An 18,230-nucleotide genomic window follows, 5' to 3' on the forward strand; every position below is an offset into this window, starting at 1 on the left:
CTTGATGTACCGCGAGCTTTGCTATTATAGTTGGATCTTACGATGTTCCTCCCCCTCTACCTTCTTGTAATGGATTAAGTTTTCCCTTTGAAGTTATCTTATTGGATTGAGTCTTTAAGGAGAGAACACTTGATAAATGTCTTGCATGTGCTTTTCTGTGGTGACAATGGGATATTCACGTGATCCACTTGATGTATGTTTTTGTGATCAACTTGCGGGTTCTGTGACCTTGTGAACTTATGCATAGGGGTTGCCACACGTTTTCGTCTTGACTCTCCGGTAGAAACTTTGGGGAAATCTTTGAAGTTCTTTGTGTTGATTTGAGTAGATGAATCTGAGATTGTGTGGTGCATATCGTATAATCAAACCCGCAGATACTTGTGGTGACATTGGAGTATCTAGGTGACATTAGGGCTTTGGTTGATGTGTGTTTTAAGGTGTTATTTTAGTACGAACTCTAGGATTGTTTGTGACACTTATAGGAATAGCCCAATAAATCGATCAGAAAGAATAACTTTGAGGTGGTTTCGTACCATACAATAATCTTTTCGTTTGTTCTTCTCTATTAGTAACTTTGGAGTGACTCTTTGTTGCATGTTGAGGAATTATTATATGATCCAATTATGTTATCATTGTTGAGAGAACTTGCACTAGTGAAAGTATGAACCCTAAGCCTTGTTTCGAAGCATTACAATACCGTTTTCGCTCACTTTTGTTACATGCTATCTTGATGTTTTTATCTTTTCAGATTACAAAAAACCTATATATAGTATCCATATTACACTTGTATCACCAATTCACCATCTCTTCACCGAACTAGTGCACCTATACAATTTACCATTGTATTGGGTGTGTTGGGGACACAAGAGACTCTCTGTTATTTGATTGCAGTGTTGTTTGAGAGAGACCATCTTCATCCTACACCTCCCATGGATTGATAAACCTTAGGTCATCCACTTGAGGGATATTTGCTACTGTCCTACAAAACTCTGTGCTTGGAGGCCCAACACGAGTCTACAAGAAGAAGGTTGCGTAGTAGACATCACTAATCCATAAATACCCAGGCGCAAAGAGCTAGCAGGCCGAGCCAAGATTGCGGGGCCACCGGGGCTAGCATGGGCTGATCCAGGCGGCCCAGGAGCGGGCAAGACCAAAGGGGGAAATCAGACGTGGATAGGCAGCCCCTGTTAGCCCCACCACCCGGCCCAACAATCGCACTCCCCTCAGCCCGACCCAGCCCACACCCCGACCGCAGCGCAACCGCCAAACCTAGGGTTAGGTGGTGGGGCCAACAATAGCCAACCACCCACGACCACGCGACCGCCGCCGGTGACGAGCCCAAGGCCAGCCCCCCAGATTGCTGCCCTGACAGCATATCTGAAGGAGAGGAAAGTGGCGACGCCAACGAGCGCCCCTGCGAAGACCGCAACGGGGATACCAGCCCAGCTACACATGAGGAAATGCCCGCATCCACAATGGACTTGCCAGATCCACGCCCCCAACGCCGCACCACGCACCACCCAGGCTCCGCGGCCGGCGACAGCACCGCACGACCGCGCCCACCAGGAGCAAACTTCCTCACCTTGGAACGAAGAGGAGGTGGTAGAGGCAGGGGCCCGGCAGGAGGGCGTCCACCTCATCCTCCGACCCAGATCCATCCAAATCCAGCGCCCAGAATCGGTTAGCCGAGGGAAAGCTGCAACGGAAAGAGAGGGACGAGCCGCTAGACACAAAAAACCGCTGAGGAGAGGAGGGGGAGGAAACCCCAGTCATAGGGAGCGCGGGGGAAGGGGAGAGATCGAGCCTAGGGCCGTCCGCCGGCTACCGCACCGTGGCGAGGGGAGAGGGAGGGCAGAGGAGAGGGAGAGGGAGGGGGAGAGGAGAGAGCACCATTTGTTTTGCTTGTTTTCAACAAACACTTATTTTTAATCTGAAGGTCTTCCACACCTAGAACTCCTTGGTCTTTATAGGACGACAGGTCGCATCTCACCTCGCGAGGCGGCATGTACGTTTATGTTCGTCACGTTGCCTATTGTGTTGAATATTGACTCTGAATTATTTCTTATTCTGATTCAAAAGATGCACAGTCCTCTTGTGTTTTTTAAGTAGATATACGGTGGCCTTACGAACTTGACAGGAAAGTTGTGCCAAATTACCAAAGTCAAGTCTAGACGAGATATATAGTAAAAGTATACACCTAGTGCTGAGTGCAGAACATGATATATATCGTGCATTACCAGTACTAAACTGCAATTTGTGAACAAGCACGCCGCAATCGAGAACGTGCATCGAAGAAGATGGAAGACATGGAAGGGTCGAAGGTTGTACGTGGGACGACGCGACATCTCAACGGCCGCGTAGGCTGACTATGTATGGTCTCCGCCAATCTTGAAAGCCAGATACATGCCTAGCTACTACGTACTCGTATGTTTCAAATAGGCCTTAGTGCTTCGGTTAAACGATGGAACTGACACTCGACATTCGCAAGTTAGATATCCCGAAATCTACGCGCTAAACATGTATCTTCACAGCGGTAGAAAAGATCAATGTTTGTACATGTTTCCAATTCATAGAACTTGTGGCTCTTCTACATATTATCAGTTTTTTTTTGAGCATCAGTACAGACACAAACACTCATATACACGCGCATACACTCATTCCTATGAACGCACACACGCATACCCTACCCTATGAGCACCTCCGAAAGACTGAGCCGGCATATCATCTTGAGATTTACAAAGTCACCGTAGGCGCCTCGTCGTCGACGAGAACGTCTCCTCCCACTGAAAGCGCATCACCGGAAATCCTGAAATAAATGCAGGAATAATGCGAGCACCAGGATTTGAACCCTGGTGGGTTGGGGATACCACTGTCCACCTAACCAACTCAACCACAGGTTGATTCGCTACATACATACTATCAGTTGGCTGCCCGTGTGTTGCCACGGGAATACGAAATATGATGTGAAAAGATTACTCGACAATGAATATTTTATATGAGTGCTTTCTACGGAGTATATTTCGACAACAGAACAATGTCAAAGTTAATTGAAAATCTACGAACATGGTCTTATTTGTTAGCCAACACATTGTAGACTCTGATAAGAATTTTCATTTGCTAAAATTTGTAAACAATGAAGAACACGTCGATGTGGCGCACAAGAGCCCTGGATCCACCATTTGTACATTGCCATCAACTCTCACTTATTGGTGTTGGGCACGTAGTTTCTAAAAAAAGGCACACAATATGACTAAGTTTTCAAGCTCCACACAGCAACCATGGTTTCACCGAAGAAGCACCCTTTAGCACCCAGGGCTTGATCAAAGAAGGACCCTTCTGATCCGCCCTAGCCTTAAGTTTTATAATTTTTGGCTCTTCAATTTTTTGTTTATTTGCTTGAGATTCTTCGGTCACTTCGACGCGCTCGCGTATCTTGTCGCTGACCTATTTGTACTGCTCCCATCGATGCAACACCAACCTCTTAACCCTGTCCCCAACAGAGGTGTCACGACGCACTTCCTTCCTAATTTCTGGGACAAACATCAATAGATTTAGTGGGACATAACAGAACAATGCACTTGAAAAAAATATGTAACTGAAGAGTTACCGTCTATATCACAGCGCGTCGGGCCATTGGAGGACATAGGACAGTGTTGGAACATGAGCGTCGATGTATGCGTCCCAAGAAGGGACCCTGATATACAATCATAGATAATTAATGTAGCGGCAAGAAGAATCGGATACATAATAAATCAAAGTAATGAACTTACTCGATGTATGATCAACCTCCATGTGGGAGGCCTCAAGAATAACATTGGTGTACTCTGCTTGTTTAGGATCTTCCTTGTATAAATCAAGTGTTTTTCTAATTATTCGAAGAAAAACTACATCATAATTGTTAGGAACTATTGCGATTTCTCTTGTGCCATCTGCAGCATAACAGTCTGTCTTGAAGTGGACCGACATACATCACCACCCCATGGACATCTAAAAATAGAACTTAGTTTGATGATGGTCGTTAGCTAAAGGTAATGTTTAGAGCAAGTGCAAATTAAATAGTACCGGTCAGCGAGCCGTTGTCTAGAGAAAAAATGTCCATATGCATTAACAATGTTAACAATTTTATGTTAGTGAATTGATTGGAATCATGCTCTACACGTACGGGTAAATGATTGTACTTTTTCCTCTAAAACAATGATTGTACTTCCAGATCAAATGATGAAAGATAAACAACAGTCTCGTGTGAACCCTCTAACCTAAACCATAGGCGCAGAACGCTGCCTTGGTGCGTAAGGCATGAGACGCGATCAAAGGTTGCTCGTTCCGGTGGCAGCAGAGGCTGCAGCTCGCACACCTGCCATGAGAACGATGTGGCCGGACGGCGAGTATGGGCCTAGCGAGAGCAAGAACTGGCATTTCTTTCCCTGGTGACGTGCATTCGCGGCTCGATGGAGGTCGAAAGTGTTTTTCCTTGGCTCGTACATGGTTTGTTTTTTGGTCAACAATGGACCTCGCTCATGGAGTGGACCTCGTTCGTGGATTGAGACCTAGTCCTGAGAGCAACTTCAACGGGGCGACTCATTTCGTCCGCTGGCGTCTGTTTAGATCGGCACGGACACAAAAGTCGGCCCAACGCCTCGATCCAAACGGACGCGAGTCCGCTTTTCGTCTACGGACGACCCATTCCCGGCTAATTTTTGAGCCGAATTTGCGTTGGCGCGGACACGAGGCGGACGCGCATGCGCTCGCCTTCTCCTTCCCCCGGGCCCCGGTTGGTGGCACATTGGCCTTTCCCCATCCAACAACAACCATGCCCGCCTTCTTCGCCGCCGTCGCCGCCGCCCATTTTTCCGGTAACTCTGCCAGCTGCCGGCGCCCACAACATCCGCTGAGCAACGCCGCCACCTCCCACGTCGCCCGCCACCGCCGTCTTGCCGCCGGGGAACCGACTGCTCCCCCTCCCCCTCCCACACACACCCCCCCCCCTGACACAGCCGCGACCGCGACCAAGAAGCCGCCTCGCCGTCCCCGGCCAGATCCTCACTGGCCCGCTCGTCGGACGCCGGCCTGCTTGTTGGACGCCGGCAGGGCAGCTCGCTGGTCCGTGCGCGCCGCGACTCTTCGTCGGCCGTCTTCGTGGTTCTGCATTGGAGTTTTGGTTTTAGTTAGTTGGTTGAGTTGGCCATGGAACTGGTTCGTTGGCCAAGTTAGCGACGGCTAGACTGGTAAGTTTTTTAGGCTGCGATCATGGCCCTCGCTCGGGCTAGGATGGGGAGGGCCGGTAAGTTTTGGGAACCTTCTAGGAGGTTCCCTGAACCGATTTTTTGTGTTTTGTCAGGTTTGTTTTTGGTTTTTTTGTTTCTGTTTCTTTTTTTCTTTTCCCTTTTCTCTTTTTATTTTTGTTTTCTGTTTCTTCTTTCAGTTTTCCTTTTAAAGTTAATTTCTCCTTTCAACAAATTTTCTTTCTTTGGTATTTTATTTCTTTTTCTTTTCTTATCTTATTTTCAAACTTTTTTCAAAATATTCAAGATTTGTTCATGTTTCCAAAAAAAAGTTCATCTTTCAAAAAAATGTTCTCGTTACACAAAAAAGTTCAAAACTTTCGAAATTCAGAAAATGTACAAGATTTTTTTTGTTCACGTATTAAAAAAATAACACATCCAAATTTGTTAGGATTTTTAAAAAATTGTTCTTCATTTCAAATTTTGTTCTCAAGATTCAAGAAATGTTCATGCTTTAAAAATTTGTTCGCACTTCGACGTTTGTTCTCTGTTTCGAAATTTGTTCTCAAGATTCAAAAAAAATGTTTGTGCTTTAAACAATTGTTCACAAATTCCAAAAGGTTCATGTTTTCAAAAAAAAATGTTAAGTTTCGAGAAAATGTTCTCAAATTCAAAAAAAAGTTCTTGTTACAAAAAAAGTTCAAGACTTTCGAAATTCAGAAAATGTATCAGATTTCAATTTTTTCTTCATGCATTCCAGAAAAATTCACACTTCCAAATTTGTTCGTGGTTTTTTTAAATTGTTCTTTAAATTCAAAAAATGTTCATGCTTTAAAATTTTGTTCGCGCTTCAAAATTTGTTCTCCATTTCAAAATTTGTTGTCAAGATTCAAAATATGTCGTGCTTTAAAATTGTACGCAAATTCCAAAACCTTCATATTTTCAAAATTTGTTCGCGTGCAAAAGTTGTTCATGTTTCCAAATTTTTTGGATTTTGAAAAATGTTCCTGTTCACTTTTATTTTGATTTTTCAAGATTTTATTCATTTTTCTGAAAAATGTCCTGTTTTTGAATTTGGTTCAGAAATGTCAAAAAAATAGAATTTAGAATTTTGTTTGATACTTTTCAGAAAATGTTCGAAAATTAAAAAAATGATTTTCGTAAAATCAGGTTTGAATATTCAAAAAAGTCGATGGCTTATAATTATTTAAACTGGGATGTTATTTATAGAGAACAAATCGCAGAAACTACACTAGCTAGCGACGCGGTTGACTCGATGGAGGTCATGTGTTCAACCCCTCCAGTTCACGTACTGTTTTTTATTTCTTTTTTAAGTTTTGTCCCTGGCGCTCGTTTCTTAAAACGTCAGGCTGCAAATATTTCACTTGTGTGAGCTGGTTGCGGTGGTAAAAGCTCGGGTAGATGTGCAGGTACTCGTGCTTTTGTTTGCTGATTTTTACCTGCGCGCTCGGGTAGATGGTCAGCTCTCTCTTGTGCGAATCCACGAGTAGTTGCCGCAGTAAGCGGGAGGTCCCCTCGTTCAGTCGTTGCCAGGACTGAACTTGCGGGCAGCCTCCTTCCCTATCACATGTGTGGCAGTTATTGACGTTCAAAAACAAAAAAGAAACCACACGAATCTTCGTGCAAGATCGATGACATAGGTCTTAGATATGCTTCGGTGCTATTTATGTTCCCGACCCTCGAGTCTCCTTCACGCATCGGCGGTTCATCGTCTTCCCGGCTCTCATCCGACCAGCGTGCTTGCAGTTGTCGGAGTTTTGTTGCTCTGTTTGCCCGTCGGTATACCTATTCCGGCGTTGTTCCGTAATAGATCTGCCCTTCCCTCTCCGAATCGGAGAGTAATCTAGAACGTACGATAGGTGGCCAGCTGCGGACAATCCGTTCGAGGGAGAGATAAAGTGCGCTCCTGAGTCCTGCTGTAAACTCATCCTTCCCTGGGAGTTTTAGGTTTTCTCTCCTTGTATAAGCTACAGATCTATCCAGGCCCGCTGTTGCAGATTGGGGAACATTGCAGTGGTCACTGGTCAGTGATCTGAAAATCAAATGGGCAAGAGATGGGTTATGGAGATGAGCCCCCATGAAGCACGTAGATTCAAGCTCCGACGCCACAACAGCAGGCCGAAGACGCGTCTGGACAATCTCCCCGAGGTATGGCTTTACCTGTGGTACAGTGACATTGCTAAGGGAAAGACAGGAACTTTTAGTATTGCGCTGTTAAGTTACACAGACTCTTCGACTTTCTTTCCTATTCTTGTGAAAGTTTCTGACAATTGCATACGCCAGCACCCTGGATATAATCAAGAATACTCTCAAAATTAACATTATGGAACTTAAAAGGCCCATACCGCGCATCCTGAAGCAAGAATTAAATATTCGCAATTGTTTTTATTTAGGTAAATTTGCATTTTGTCAAGTACGATTGTTTTCATTAAGGTAAATAGGAAGCTATGTCATGTAAAACTAGAAGACCAGAAAGTGCCCTTGGATCAGTAAATGGCAGTCACCTGCAAGACATTGATTTGACCTCCAAAATCTTATGGCCCTTGAATAAATGAAAATCACAGATTGATATGATCTGCACAGTAAAATGGAATGACATACCCAAAATTTAAGAAACTCATGCGTCAAAAAATTTAAGAAATTCAGTGGTAGTACGGAAGCAGGCAGGACTACTGCGACGGAAAGTCGAGGCGTTCTTCGTTGGCCTTGGCATTGTGGGAGAGTAGCGAGTAGTCAACCATAGCGTGCTAGTGAGGCGGGGTGACCTTCAAGCCACTTGTACATAACATTGTATCATCAAAAGTGGAGGGATTCTTCCTTTTTCTCCTTTAATATATGATACGCACACTCGTGCGTATTCGAGAAAAAAAATTGTTTTTCATCCAAATATCATTAACTTTAGACTTTTTTTAATGTGTGATTTTAAGAACAAGTAGTTTAGGAAAACTGCACCTAGGCAATTTCTATCAGAATTTTTTGTAGAACATGCATATTCTAGGGGTAAAAGAATGCTGCCGATTCTGTTCTCGCACGATTTTCATTTGCTAAGCATTCTATTATTCAGAGCACTATTTTCTCATCTATACTATATTCTACAGGATGTGATACAAAAGATACTATCGCGCTTGCCTCTAAAGGAGGTGGTGCAGATAAGCACACTGTCGAGTGGGTGGAGACATGTCTGGAGATACCACCCAGATCTAATCTTCAGTGTTGAAAAATTGTTTGATGGCAAGGACAAGGGGGACCAAGAATTTGTTACTAGTGTCAATGATATCCTGAAGGATCATTACTGTACTGTTGTGAACAAGTTTAAGGTGAATTATGGACTATCTGAAGAACACGGTGATGATCTTGATGAATGGCTCCGTTTTTCTGTTCTATCAAAGGCAAAGAACGTTGTTCTTGATCTACGCCCTCCACCCAAATGCCCGGATAATGTCTACAACTTCCCTCTGCATCTTTTTGATGATCGAAACAGCTCATGTGTGCTGTCTCTCCGACTTGTCTTAGTGTGCCTAAGGCCAGCTCCGAATTTCTGTGGCTTTGCAAACCTTCGATCACTCAAATTGCATAGGGTTTATGTATCGAAGGACCTCCATTGCATGCTCCCACACTGTGTTGTCCTTGAGTGGTTAAGCCTAACAGACTGTTTCATGCCTTCCTTCACCATGTCTGAGCCACTAGACCACCTGCAGTATGCTTGTATTCAGAATTGCAGCCTACAAAGCATGGAACTGCATGCACCAAATCTCACAGTATTTGAGTATTCAGAGCAGGATGTGCCGATTGTGCTTGGCAAATTTCACAAGCTGACAAAGGCAAAAATTGAAGTATTATCAGATTCTGACAATCTAGACTACACTTTTAGTCATCTTGTTAGGGCTATGCCTAATGCGGAGGAAATCTCTCTTAGAATTCATATCCAAAATGAGGTACGTTTCATTTTGAGCACTTTCTGAGTAATTATAACTAAGACAATAGCTATGTCTGTTTCTCTGTTACTGCACCAACTTCTTGCAACTTTAGAACCTGGTGCTCATTAATATTTATATTTATTTTCAGGCACGACAGTTCATGACAGACAGCCGATGTGATTTTATTAATCTGAGGTATCTCAATATAGAGGTTTTGGTGGACGGAGATCCAGGTTGTTCAAGTGGGATTCTTCGTTTGGCTTCTCTATTGGAACTAACTCCCTCTCTTGATGTTCAATCTGCATGTGAGTTATAGTCTTAAGTTTGCTTGTACTCCCTCCATCCGGAAATACTTGTCATTGAAATGGATGTATCTAGATGTATTTTAGTTTTAGATACATCCATTTTGATGACAAGTAATTCTGGACGGAGGGAGTACATGATTATTGTCGTTTTTGCTTTCTCCTAATCTCCTTTATCCTCTGGGCATAGTATTCCATTTGTATGAAGCTCTTAATCTATAGATTTTCCCCCAGACGGCATCTATTATGCTTATGAAAGTGACTGAAGATTGAAGAGCTTACACCAGAATAATGGGAATAGTTTTGGCCCTTGCAGGTGTTGTTTAATTCTAGCCTGCGATACAATGGTGGTGGTGATGCCACGAAGACTTCAGGCCACAAACTTAGACATCTCAAGAGGGTATACATGTCAGGATTTGCTGATCTCCGGGGCCAGTTGGAGCTTGCGTGGTATATCCTCCAGCATGCCACCGTCCTCGAGCGCATGGTCATTGATCCTAGTGTGAAGACTCGCTTCGGCTCGCACCGTGCAGTTGAGGGTGGGCTGTTCCAGGATCTCCTGGCAATATACTTGCTTCTACCCAAATTTCCAGAGGTCCTGACTGTTTTGAGGGCACCACCGCCAGGGTATCGGTGACCTGGACGGCCATTCTTCCAGCTGGGCTGGTTTATTCTAGGAGAAAGTATATTTGTCGTCCTTCAACTCTTTCAAAAATATAGTGATCATCCCTTAACTTCAAAATCAGCAAAACTTAGTCCCTCAATTTTTAAAATCGGATAATTTTAGTCCCTCATGTGGTTTCGTGTGGACGTGGAGTGGTTTTTGATTCAGAGTTTCAGACACGTGCACGAAAGGTGCTCGGCATAATGCCCATCAAGCAGCAGTGCACATGGGAGGTGAAACACGCAAGCAGTAGCTGCAGCAATGAGCGAATATGGCGGCGGCGCGGCTCGGTGTCTCCACGATGAGGCTGCCCAACGATGACCTGTGCAGGATGCCTTTCTGGAGTTTCCTGCCTACGTGGTAGCTGCTGGAGTCCTGGAGGCAGGATGCTCGTGAGCTCTTGTCGCTGCCACCGCTGGTGCTTGTGCACGAGCGCTCCGAGTCTGACTCCTCGTGCAGGCCCTCAAAAAACAAGCCTTGCACCTACATTTCTTCAGTTCATGTTGAGCTTGGACTTGACATGGCTGTAACCGTGACGTTTTACAGGGGACGGTGATCGCGAACTTCTGCAAGGCGCCGGGCGGCAGTCTCAGCATGTAAAATTAGTTGAAGCATATGCTAACAAGCAGTGATGCATACGTGCTTATACGACAATGTGGTTGAGATACGGTTGGTTGGCTACTTGATCTCTACGATACACACAGCCTGTACAATTTTTCTATACAAGATAATCTAACTCAACCGTCCCACGAGATCAAGGTGCAACACACGCAGGAAAAATATCAGGTGCTCCCATCCCTGGGATGCTTCACATGCTTCAACTTTTAAAAAAAAATTCAATTTTAAATGTTTAAAAGAATTCTGAAAAAATGTGAATGTTCACAAGGAATGTGATTACAACTCCTAAATATTTCAGGTTCAGAGAGAGTTCCTCAATGTTATGTGGTTCACAACAGCAACTTTTTAGTCTCGTAGCCCTCCCTGGCAGTGGATCGACCGTGCCCACGCACGTCGTCCAGCATGCGATGCCGCGGGTCGATAGCCAATATGAACAGGATGGGTGACAGGGAGTGTGATGCTAAAAATAAAAAAGATTTCAAAGTTCAGGTTCGGTAGCTTATGAACCAGGCTCAGAATCTCCTGCGAGTTGCTTCAGGAAGCAATACCCTACATTTTCGACCAAATGAAATTAGGATGAAGATGAGGATCAAAACAAAAGGATTTTCTCTCAAAATAAACAGCTGAAAAGCAACACCTATTATAATTATAATAAAGAATGGGGCCAATCTGAAACGAAGGACAAGGAAGAGTGTTTTTGCCGTTTAAATTGAACCGTAAAGAACTGATGTGTAGTTTTTTAAGAATTAGTTTTTTAATTTTATTTTTGAAAGAGGAAAAGAGAGGCATGCACCTTTACTGTGACGATTTAATTGCCACTTTGCCAGTGGTCTTGATTGCTCAAGCGACAGGTTTTGTAAACTGACAGTAAACCACTATGCAGAACAGCAACCTGTTAGGCCTTGTACAATGGGAGATGCTTAGGAAGGTGCTTAAAAAAATAAACCAATTTTTTCTAAAGCATCGGTGCCTATTTCTACATGAGAGACACCGGTGCTTATGAAAAAACTGATTTATTTCTCTAAGCGCCTTCCTTAAGCATCCTGCATTGTACAAGGCCTTACGATGGTTATCTTTTACTTCAGGTGTCTGAGATGGATAAGCGTTGCAAGGCTAACAACCATTCTTTCAAGTCATAAGTGAGAAGGGCTTGTGTTTTAAATTGCATACTACACCAGAGAGATTAAGATACAGAGATTGTTCCACAATTTTTCCTTTTTGATAAAGGAGGATTACCTCTTGCCTCTGCATCAAACCGATGCATGCAGCCATATTATTAATAACCAACAAAATATTGTCTTAAGTTCCAAGGAAGCTCAAGAACTGATCAAAAAGCAGAAAAAAGTTTGTAAGAAGCCATATTAGGCAATAAAGCGCCACATTCGGCGATAAAAACCAGGCTAAGATGCCTACACACCTACCTATTATTAGCTCGACATCCAAATCTGCTGAAGATAGCCCGTGCTACCGTCTCCCAACGGTTGCACCCAGTAACCATAAGCTCCCTGTAGTCTGCATGAATGAGTAACGACCACATACGAATCCAGGGTGTAGCTCTGTAGATAACCTACAAAAAATTAGTGAAATTTGTTCCATTAAAAATCATGTCATTTCGAGTGTTCCATATAGCCCATAATAGTGCACCCTATCCGGATATGTTTAGCTGTGCGTATGTCTACTCCATTAAGCCACGTCCCAAATAACGTGTTTATACTAATTGGAGGGTGAACGTTAAAAGCTATATGAATGGATCACCATAACAATTTTGCAAGTGGACATTCGAGAAAATGGTCTTTAATTGTTTCGTTTTGATCACAAAAACAACACCTGGGGCTACTGACCCAATTCCTTTTCATCAGATTATCAAGATTACTCCTTTGTGGACGAACCACATAAAGATCTTGATGCGTAATAGGACTTTAATCTTCCATATGTATAATGACCTCGACAATGGCCCCGAATTAATTAAATCTTAAAACATGGATTTCACCAAGAATAATCCATCCGTGGTTAACCTCCAACTAATTTTATTCGTCTGGTCTGAAAGTTGAACATCCATCAACCTACGTGCCAGGTGTAACCAAGCATTCCAACGGTCCCCTACAAGTGATCTTCTAAATTGGATATTAAGTGGTACTGAATTTAATACTATAGCGACATAATCCTCCTTACGTTGCACAATATTATATAGTGAAGGATATTGTAAAGCCAATGGCGTCTCCCCTAGCCATGTGTTCTTCCAGAACCTAGTAGTTGTACCACTACCAATTAGGAATTTCACCCGCCGGAAGAAAAGTACTTTTGTCCTAGTCAACCCTTTTCAAATGGGTGAGTCTGTTGGCCTTGCATTCACTTGGGCCATTGTCTTAGTATGTAGGTGTTTATTCCGTAAGATTTTTACCCACATGTCTTCGGTCTCAGAAGATAATGTGTAAAGCCATTTGCTAAGCAGATATCTGTTCTTTACCTCTAAATTCTCGATCCCTAACCCACTCAGCTGGTCTTTTTGTCTACACATGATATCTCATCTAGTCAGTCTATATTTCTTCTTGGCCTCATCACTTTGCCAGAAGAAATGGGATCTGTAAAAGTCCAACCTTTTCCATACCCCTACTGGTACTTCAAAAAACGATAGGAGGAACATTGGCAAGCTTGTCAGAACCGAGTTAATCAATACCAACCTTCCTCCGTAAGAAATTAGCTTGCCCTTCCAGCTGCTTAATTTTTTTTCAAATCTATCTTCTATACTTTTTCATTCTTTGTTGGTTAACCGTCTATGATGAATTGGTATCCCTAGATAACTACTCCATCCGTAAACTAATATAAAAGCGTTTAGAATACCAAAATAGTGACCTAAACGCTCTTATATTAGTTTACAGAGGGAGTAAAAGATAAAGATCCCATTTCACAACCAAACAAGTTTCTGTAATTGTCCTGTTCTTCTTTAGCTTTCCCAAAACAAAACCGTTCACTTTTATTGAAATTGATTTTGAGCCCAGACATTTGCTCAAAAAGGCATAGAATAAGCTTCATATTCCTAGGTTTTGCAAGATCGTGTTTCATGAAAATAATAGCATCATCCGCATATTGTAGGACAGACGCCCCCCTTTACAAGGTGTGGAACGAGACCTCCTACTTGGTCATTCTCCTTAGCCCGACTAATAAGTACTGCCAACATATCTGCTACGATGTTAAACAGCACAGGAGACATTGAGTCTCCATTCCACAAATACTTGCTTAAGTTTGCTTAAACGAGAGTACAGAGCAAAAAAACCTCACCAAACTGCTTCAGACTTGATTCATATAGAACCAAACGTGCGTGCGAACAACTCACAACACAAGCTCAGAATCCCATAGAAAGTTACTGCCATATCTTAGTACTGGAACATGAATTAACATTGACCAAGTTCTGACTAAAAAGTTTGGACTGAGACAGACTGCGAAATACTTATATAAGTTGCAACATACATATCAAAAAACAGCAAACACGATGTTCAGAACATCGATAACAGGTGCAAGAACAAACACTGTTTTAGTTTGCTTGAACAAAGTGGAGCAAATTGCTCCCTTTTCCAAAAAAAAAAACTACCAGCGACTGAGTATCCTCATATACACTTGAATACACTCAAGAATTTCAACATCAGATTCAATATACAGTTGAAGACCAGAAGAAGTCGTTGTGTCCCCCAAGCGGTCCAGCCTGAAGATTGGCCGCAGCATTGTCGTTCTGGAGCGCCTCTTCGGTCCGCCATGCTGCTTCAAATGGATCGGAGAAGCTCGGCCGCGAGTTGAACAAGTGGTCGTGTCCATGAAGCGATGGAGCATCAAGATCGGCTGCGGCATTGTCCGCCTGCCACTGTGCTTCAGATGGACGGAGGAAGATGGGCTTGTCTTGGACCATGGAAGACTCGTCGTTCGTCGAGACGGCCTGCCGCTCCTGCTCTGCTGCTGCTTCATCCATCATAGCGAAAAGCATCTCCATGTCGAGCGCCTCTTCGGCCTGACACTCTGCTTCAAATGGAGCGTGATGATCGGCCGCGGCATTGGAAGTCCCCACGATTTCCTCTGCAGCATCACCGAAAAGTTCTTCCATTGTGCAAGAGAATCGGTCGTCCGCTTCAGGCATGCCGGGACCTTCCATGAACGCAGCCGGCAAGGAGACCGGTGCTGCGGCGGTGAACGACGGTGTGGCGGGTTCCGGGACGGGGACGGCAACTCGAATCCTCTTCATGGGGCGCGGCGGATGAGGATCGGCGGCGGCAGCGGGCGCTGACCTCTTTCCTACGTGCTCTGGTTGGGGCGCGGGTCGTGGCACGGGCTCTGCTCTTCCTTGAAGCTTGTACGCGGCCGATTCACGGCGGGCCTCGTCAGGAGCGTGCTGCGACAAGTGAATCTTGCAGAAGACCTTCTCCTCGTCGGCGACGATGGCCTCTGGCGGCGGCAGGAGTCGGTACTCCTCCATGACCCAGCCGGTGGACTTGCCCTGCTTCTTGAAGGACAGGTTCTTCCTCTCGCCGACCTCGACTCCCGCGTGCGTGACCACTGTGGTCGTGTTGACGGTCCAGGTCCCGCCGCCGGCTTTGCGCGCGCAACGGGTGGTCCTTCCCTTCGCGCGCTTGCACTTGGTGAAGAAGAAGCGGTCGCCACTGCTCTCCGCCTGCGGCACCGGCGCGTAGCGGGCGGCGAGATCCTTGGGCTCGCAGTCGTAGACGTCGGCGTTGTGGATGAGCTTCTCGGCGCCGTGCGTCTCGCCGGCGATGAGGCGTGGCAGGTAGTAAGTGACGGCCTCCACCTCTGTAGGGTTCAAGCGGAAGTGCTGGAAGACTTCGTCGACGTTGAGCCCTTCCATGCCGGCCGGCGGCTGCTCTGCTGCTTCTAGTTCTAGATGGGAGGGGGTCGATCGATTCGTCGCCGGCGATTTGGGAAGACGAGATTGGCGGCGATTGGTTTGAGACGCATACGCGTAGGGCGTAGTTGTATTTAACCACTGATCGCGTCCGGTTACCAAACGGAGCTGTTGCCGGTCCGTTTGAAACTCGGCAGCTCAACTTTGGTGGCAAACTCTACGCTCTTCCGATTGTGTATTTGAAATCGGAATCCGACTCTGTGCATTATTCGTTTGATTGATGAAACTGAATTTTTGCACATCCTTTTGCTTAATTGCTATGTGCTCATGGAACTTCCGCAAGGTACTACTAGGTACTGAATCCTTTTTCATTTCAGAGATAAGTGGTTCATCAGCTTGCTTAACGGTTCGACCTTTCTGTGTACAAGACACAACAAATGTGGTACCTCGCCTAAGTCAGAACGGTTTTATATGAATATGTGGGCATGATTTTTCACCGGTTTCCTTGACCTTGTTTTCCTCTGGGGGTTTTTTTGCGCATTTTTTTCATTTTATGTGTTTTCATTTTGCCCGTTTTTCTGTATCTTTACATGTTTCCTTTTTTTACAATTTAGATAATATTGCGTTCAGACACTTTTAAGAATTCATGAATATTTTAAAAATTCAAGACTTTTTGTAATTTGTGAATATTTTTCAAAAACATTATTATTTTTTAAATTGTGAAAAATTTAGTATTCATGAATATTTTTAATATTTTATGAATTTTGAAAATTCTTTATAAATCATGCAAATTATTTAAAGTGCATGAACATTTTTGAATATTCATGACAAAAACTAAAATTCGTTAGAATTTTCGTAATTCACAGATATTATTTAACCTATCATAAAAAATTGTAAAATGCATGAACAGTTGTTTTGAAAAAGTGTGTAGACATGAGCTTTTACAGCAGCCACGCGTTTAGATGGGAGCATTCGTTCGTGCTAGTAAACATGAACATGAACGAACGAGAATTGTAAGTTTAGATCGGGGCTGCTAAATCGCACGCCTCCTCTCTTCTCATGTTTCATATATATAGTCATGTACAAGGGAATCAACTTGAGTTACAAGTCAGGTCGGAAACATACCGACGTGGGCAATATTTGGAAATCTATCTACAGCAGCCGATCGTTCACAAGCAGAACTCTCTAACACGCCCCCGCAGTCTGAACTTGGGAGAGAAGCGACCTGAAGACTGGACCGAAACTCAAGAAATAAAGCAGTCGGTAGGCCTTTCGTGAATATATCTGCATACTGCGATGAAAATGGAACATGCAGAACTCGGACGGCGCCGATAGCAACCTTCTCACGCGCGAAATGAATGTCGAGCTCGATGTGTTTGGTCCGTCGATGTTGTACTGGATTGTGAGCAAGATAAACAGCACTAACATTATCACAGAACACAATGGTGGCACTGGTGACGGGTCGATGAAGCTCATGTAATAACTGACGAACCCAACAGGACTCGGCCACAGCAATAGCAACAGCGCGGTTCTCGGCCTCCGCGCTCGATCGTGAAACGGTGTTCTGACGCCGAGAAGACCATGAGATCAAATTATCACCAAAAACATGCAAAACCCGGAAGTGGAGCGTCTGGTGTCAGGGCAACCAGCCCAATCGGCATCTGAATAGGCAATGAGGTTATGAGAGGAAGAGGCATGAAGTGTCAGGCCAAGGTCAAGTGTGCCTTTGAGGTACCGGAGAATACGTTTAATGAGAAGAAGATGAGGTTCGCGGGGATCATGCATGTGAAGGCACACTTGTTGAACTACATAGGCTATGTCTGGTCGAGTGAGAGTGGCATATTGAAGTGCACCGGCAAGACTACGATATAAAGAAGGATCATGAACAGGAGAACCAACGGTTGATGAAAGTTTGGCTTTAGTGTCAACTGGGCTAGAAACAGGGTTACAATCACTCATGCCAGCTCGGGAGAGAATATCGAGGAAATACTGTCATTGGGAGAGATGTAGGCTACTAGGTGTGCGAGAAACAGAAATGTCGAGGAAGTGGTGAAGAGGTCCAAGATCTTTCATAGCAAATTCGTTAGCAAAGGAAGTGATAATGGATGTAAGAGCAGAAGGAGAGGAGGCAGTAAGTATGATGTCGTCGACATATAGAAGTAAGTATGCAGTGGTGTGCTCCTTATGAAGAATGAACAAGGAGGCATCAGACTTGGACTCAATGAAGCCAATAGAGCGAGCATAGGTGGCAAACCTTTGAAACCAAGCACGAGGGGCTTGCTTAAGACCGTACAAGGACTTATGCAAGCGACAAACATGGTGAGGGTAGCGAGGATCAATGAAGCCAGATGGTTGTTGACTATAGACGACCTCATCAAGAGAACCATGAAGAAAAGCATTTTTAATGTCAAGTTGATGAATGGGCCAAGAAGAAGAAAGTGCGATAGAGAGAACCAATCGAATGGTGGCGGGTTTCACAACTGGGCTAAAGGTCTCATCATAGTCCACACCATGCTGTTGTGAAAAACCACGGACGACCCAACGAGCTTTGTGACGAGCTAAGGAGCCATCGGAATTATATTTGTGACGAAAAATCCATTTACCGCTCACAATATTGGCTCCGGGAGGAGAAGGAACAAG

The 18,230-nt window shown here is 44.3% G+C and overlaps 1 protein-coding gene across 1 annotated transcript; it reads left to right on the forward strand.

Moving 5' to 3' along the window:
* Positions 1–9,351: 9,351 nt before the first annotated feature.
* Positions 9,352–10,134, forward strand: LOC119336289. Its single transcript, XM_037608284.1, has 2 exons — positions 9,352–9,465; positions 9,779–10,134. The coding sequence occupies exons 1-2, from the start codon at positions 9,451–9,453 to the stop codon at positions 10,097–10,099; spliced, it is 336 nt and encodes a 111-aa protein (XP_037464181.1). The 5' UTR covers positions 9,352–9,450; the 3' UTR covers positions 10,100–10,134.
* The last annotated feature ends 8,096 nt before the right edge of the window (positions 10,135–18,230 follow it).

The sequence above is a fragment of the Triticum dicoccoides genome, chromosome 7B, assembly GCF_002162155.2.
Source record: "Triticum dicoccoides isolate Atlit2015 ecotype Zavitan chromosome 7B, WEW_v2.0, whole genome shotgun sequence".
Lineage (NCBI taxonomy): Eukaryota > Viridiplantae > Streptophyta > Magnoliopsida > Poales > Poaceae > Triticum > Triticum dicoccoides.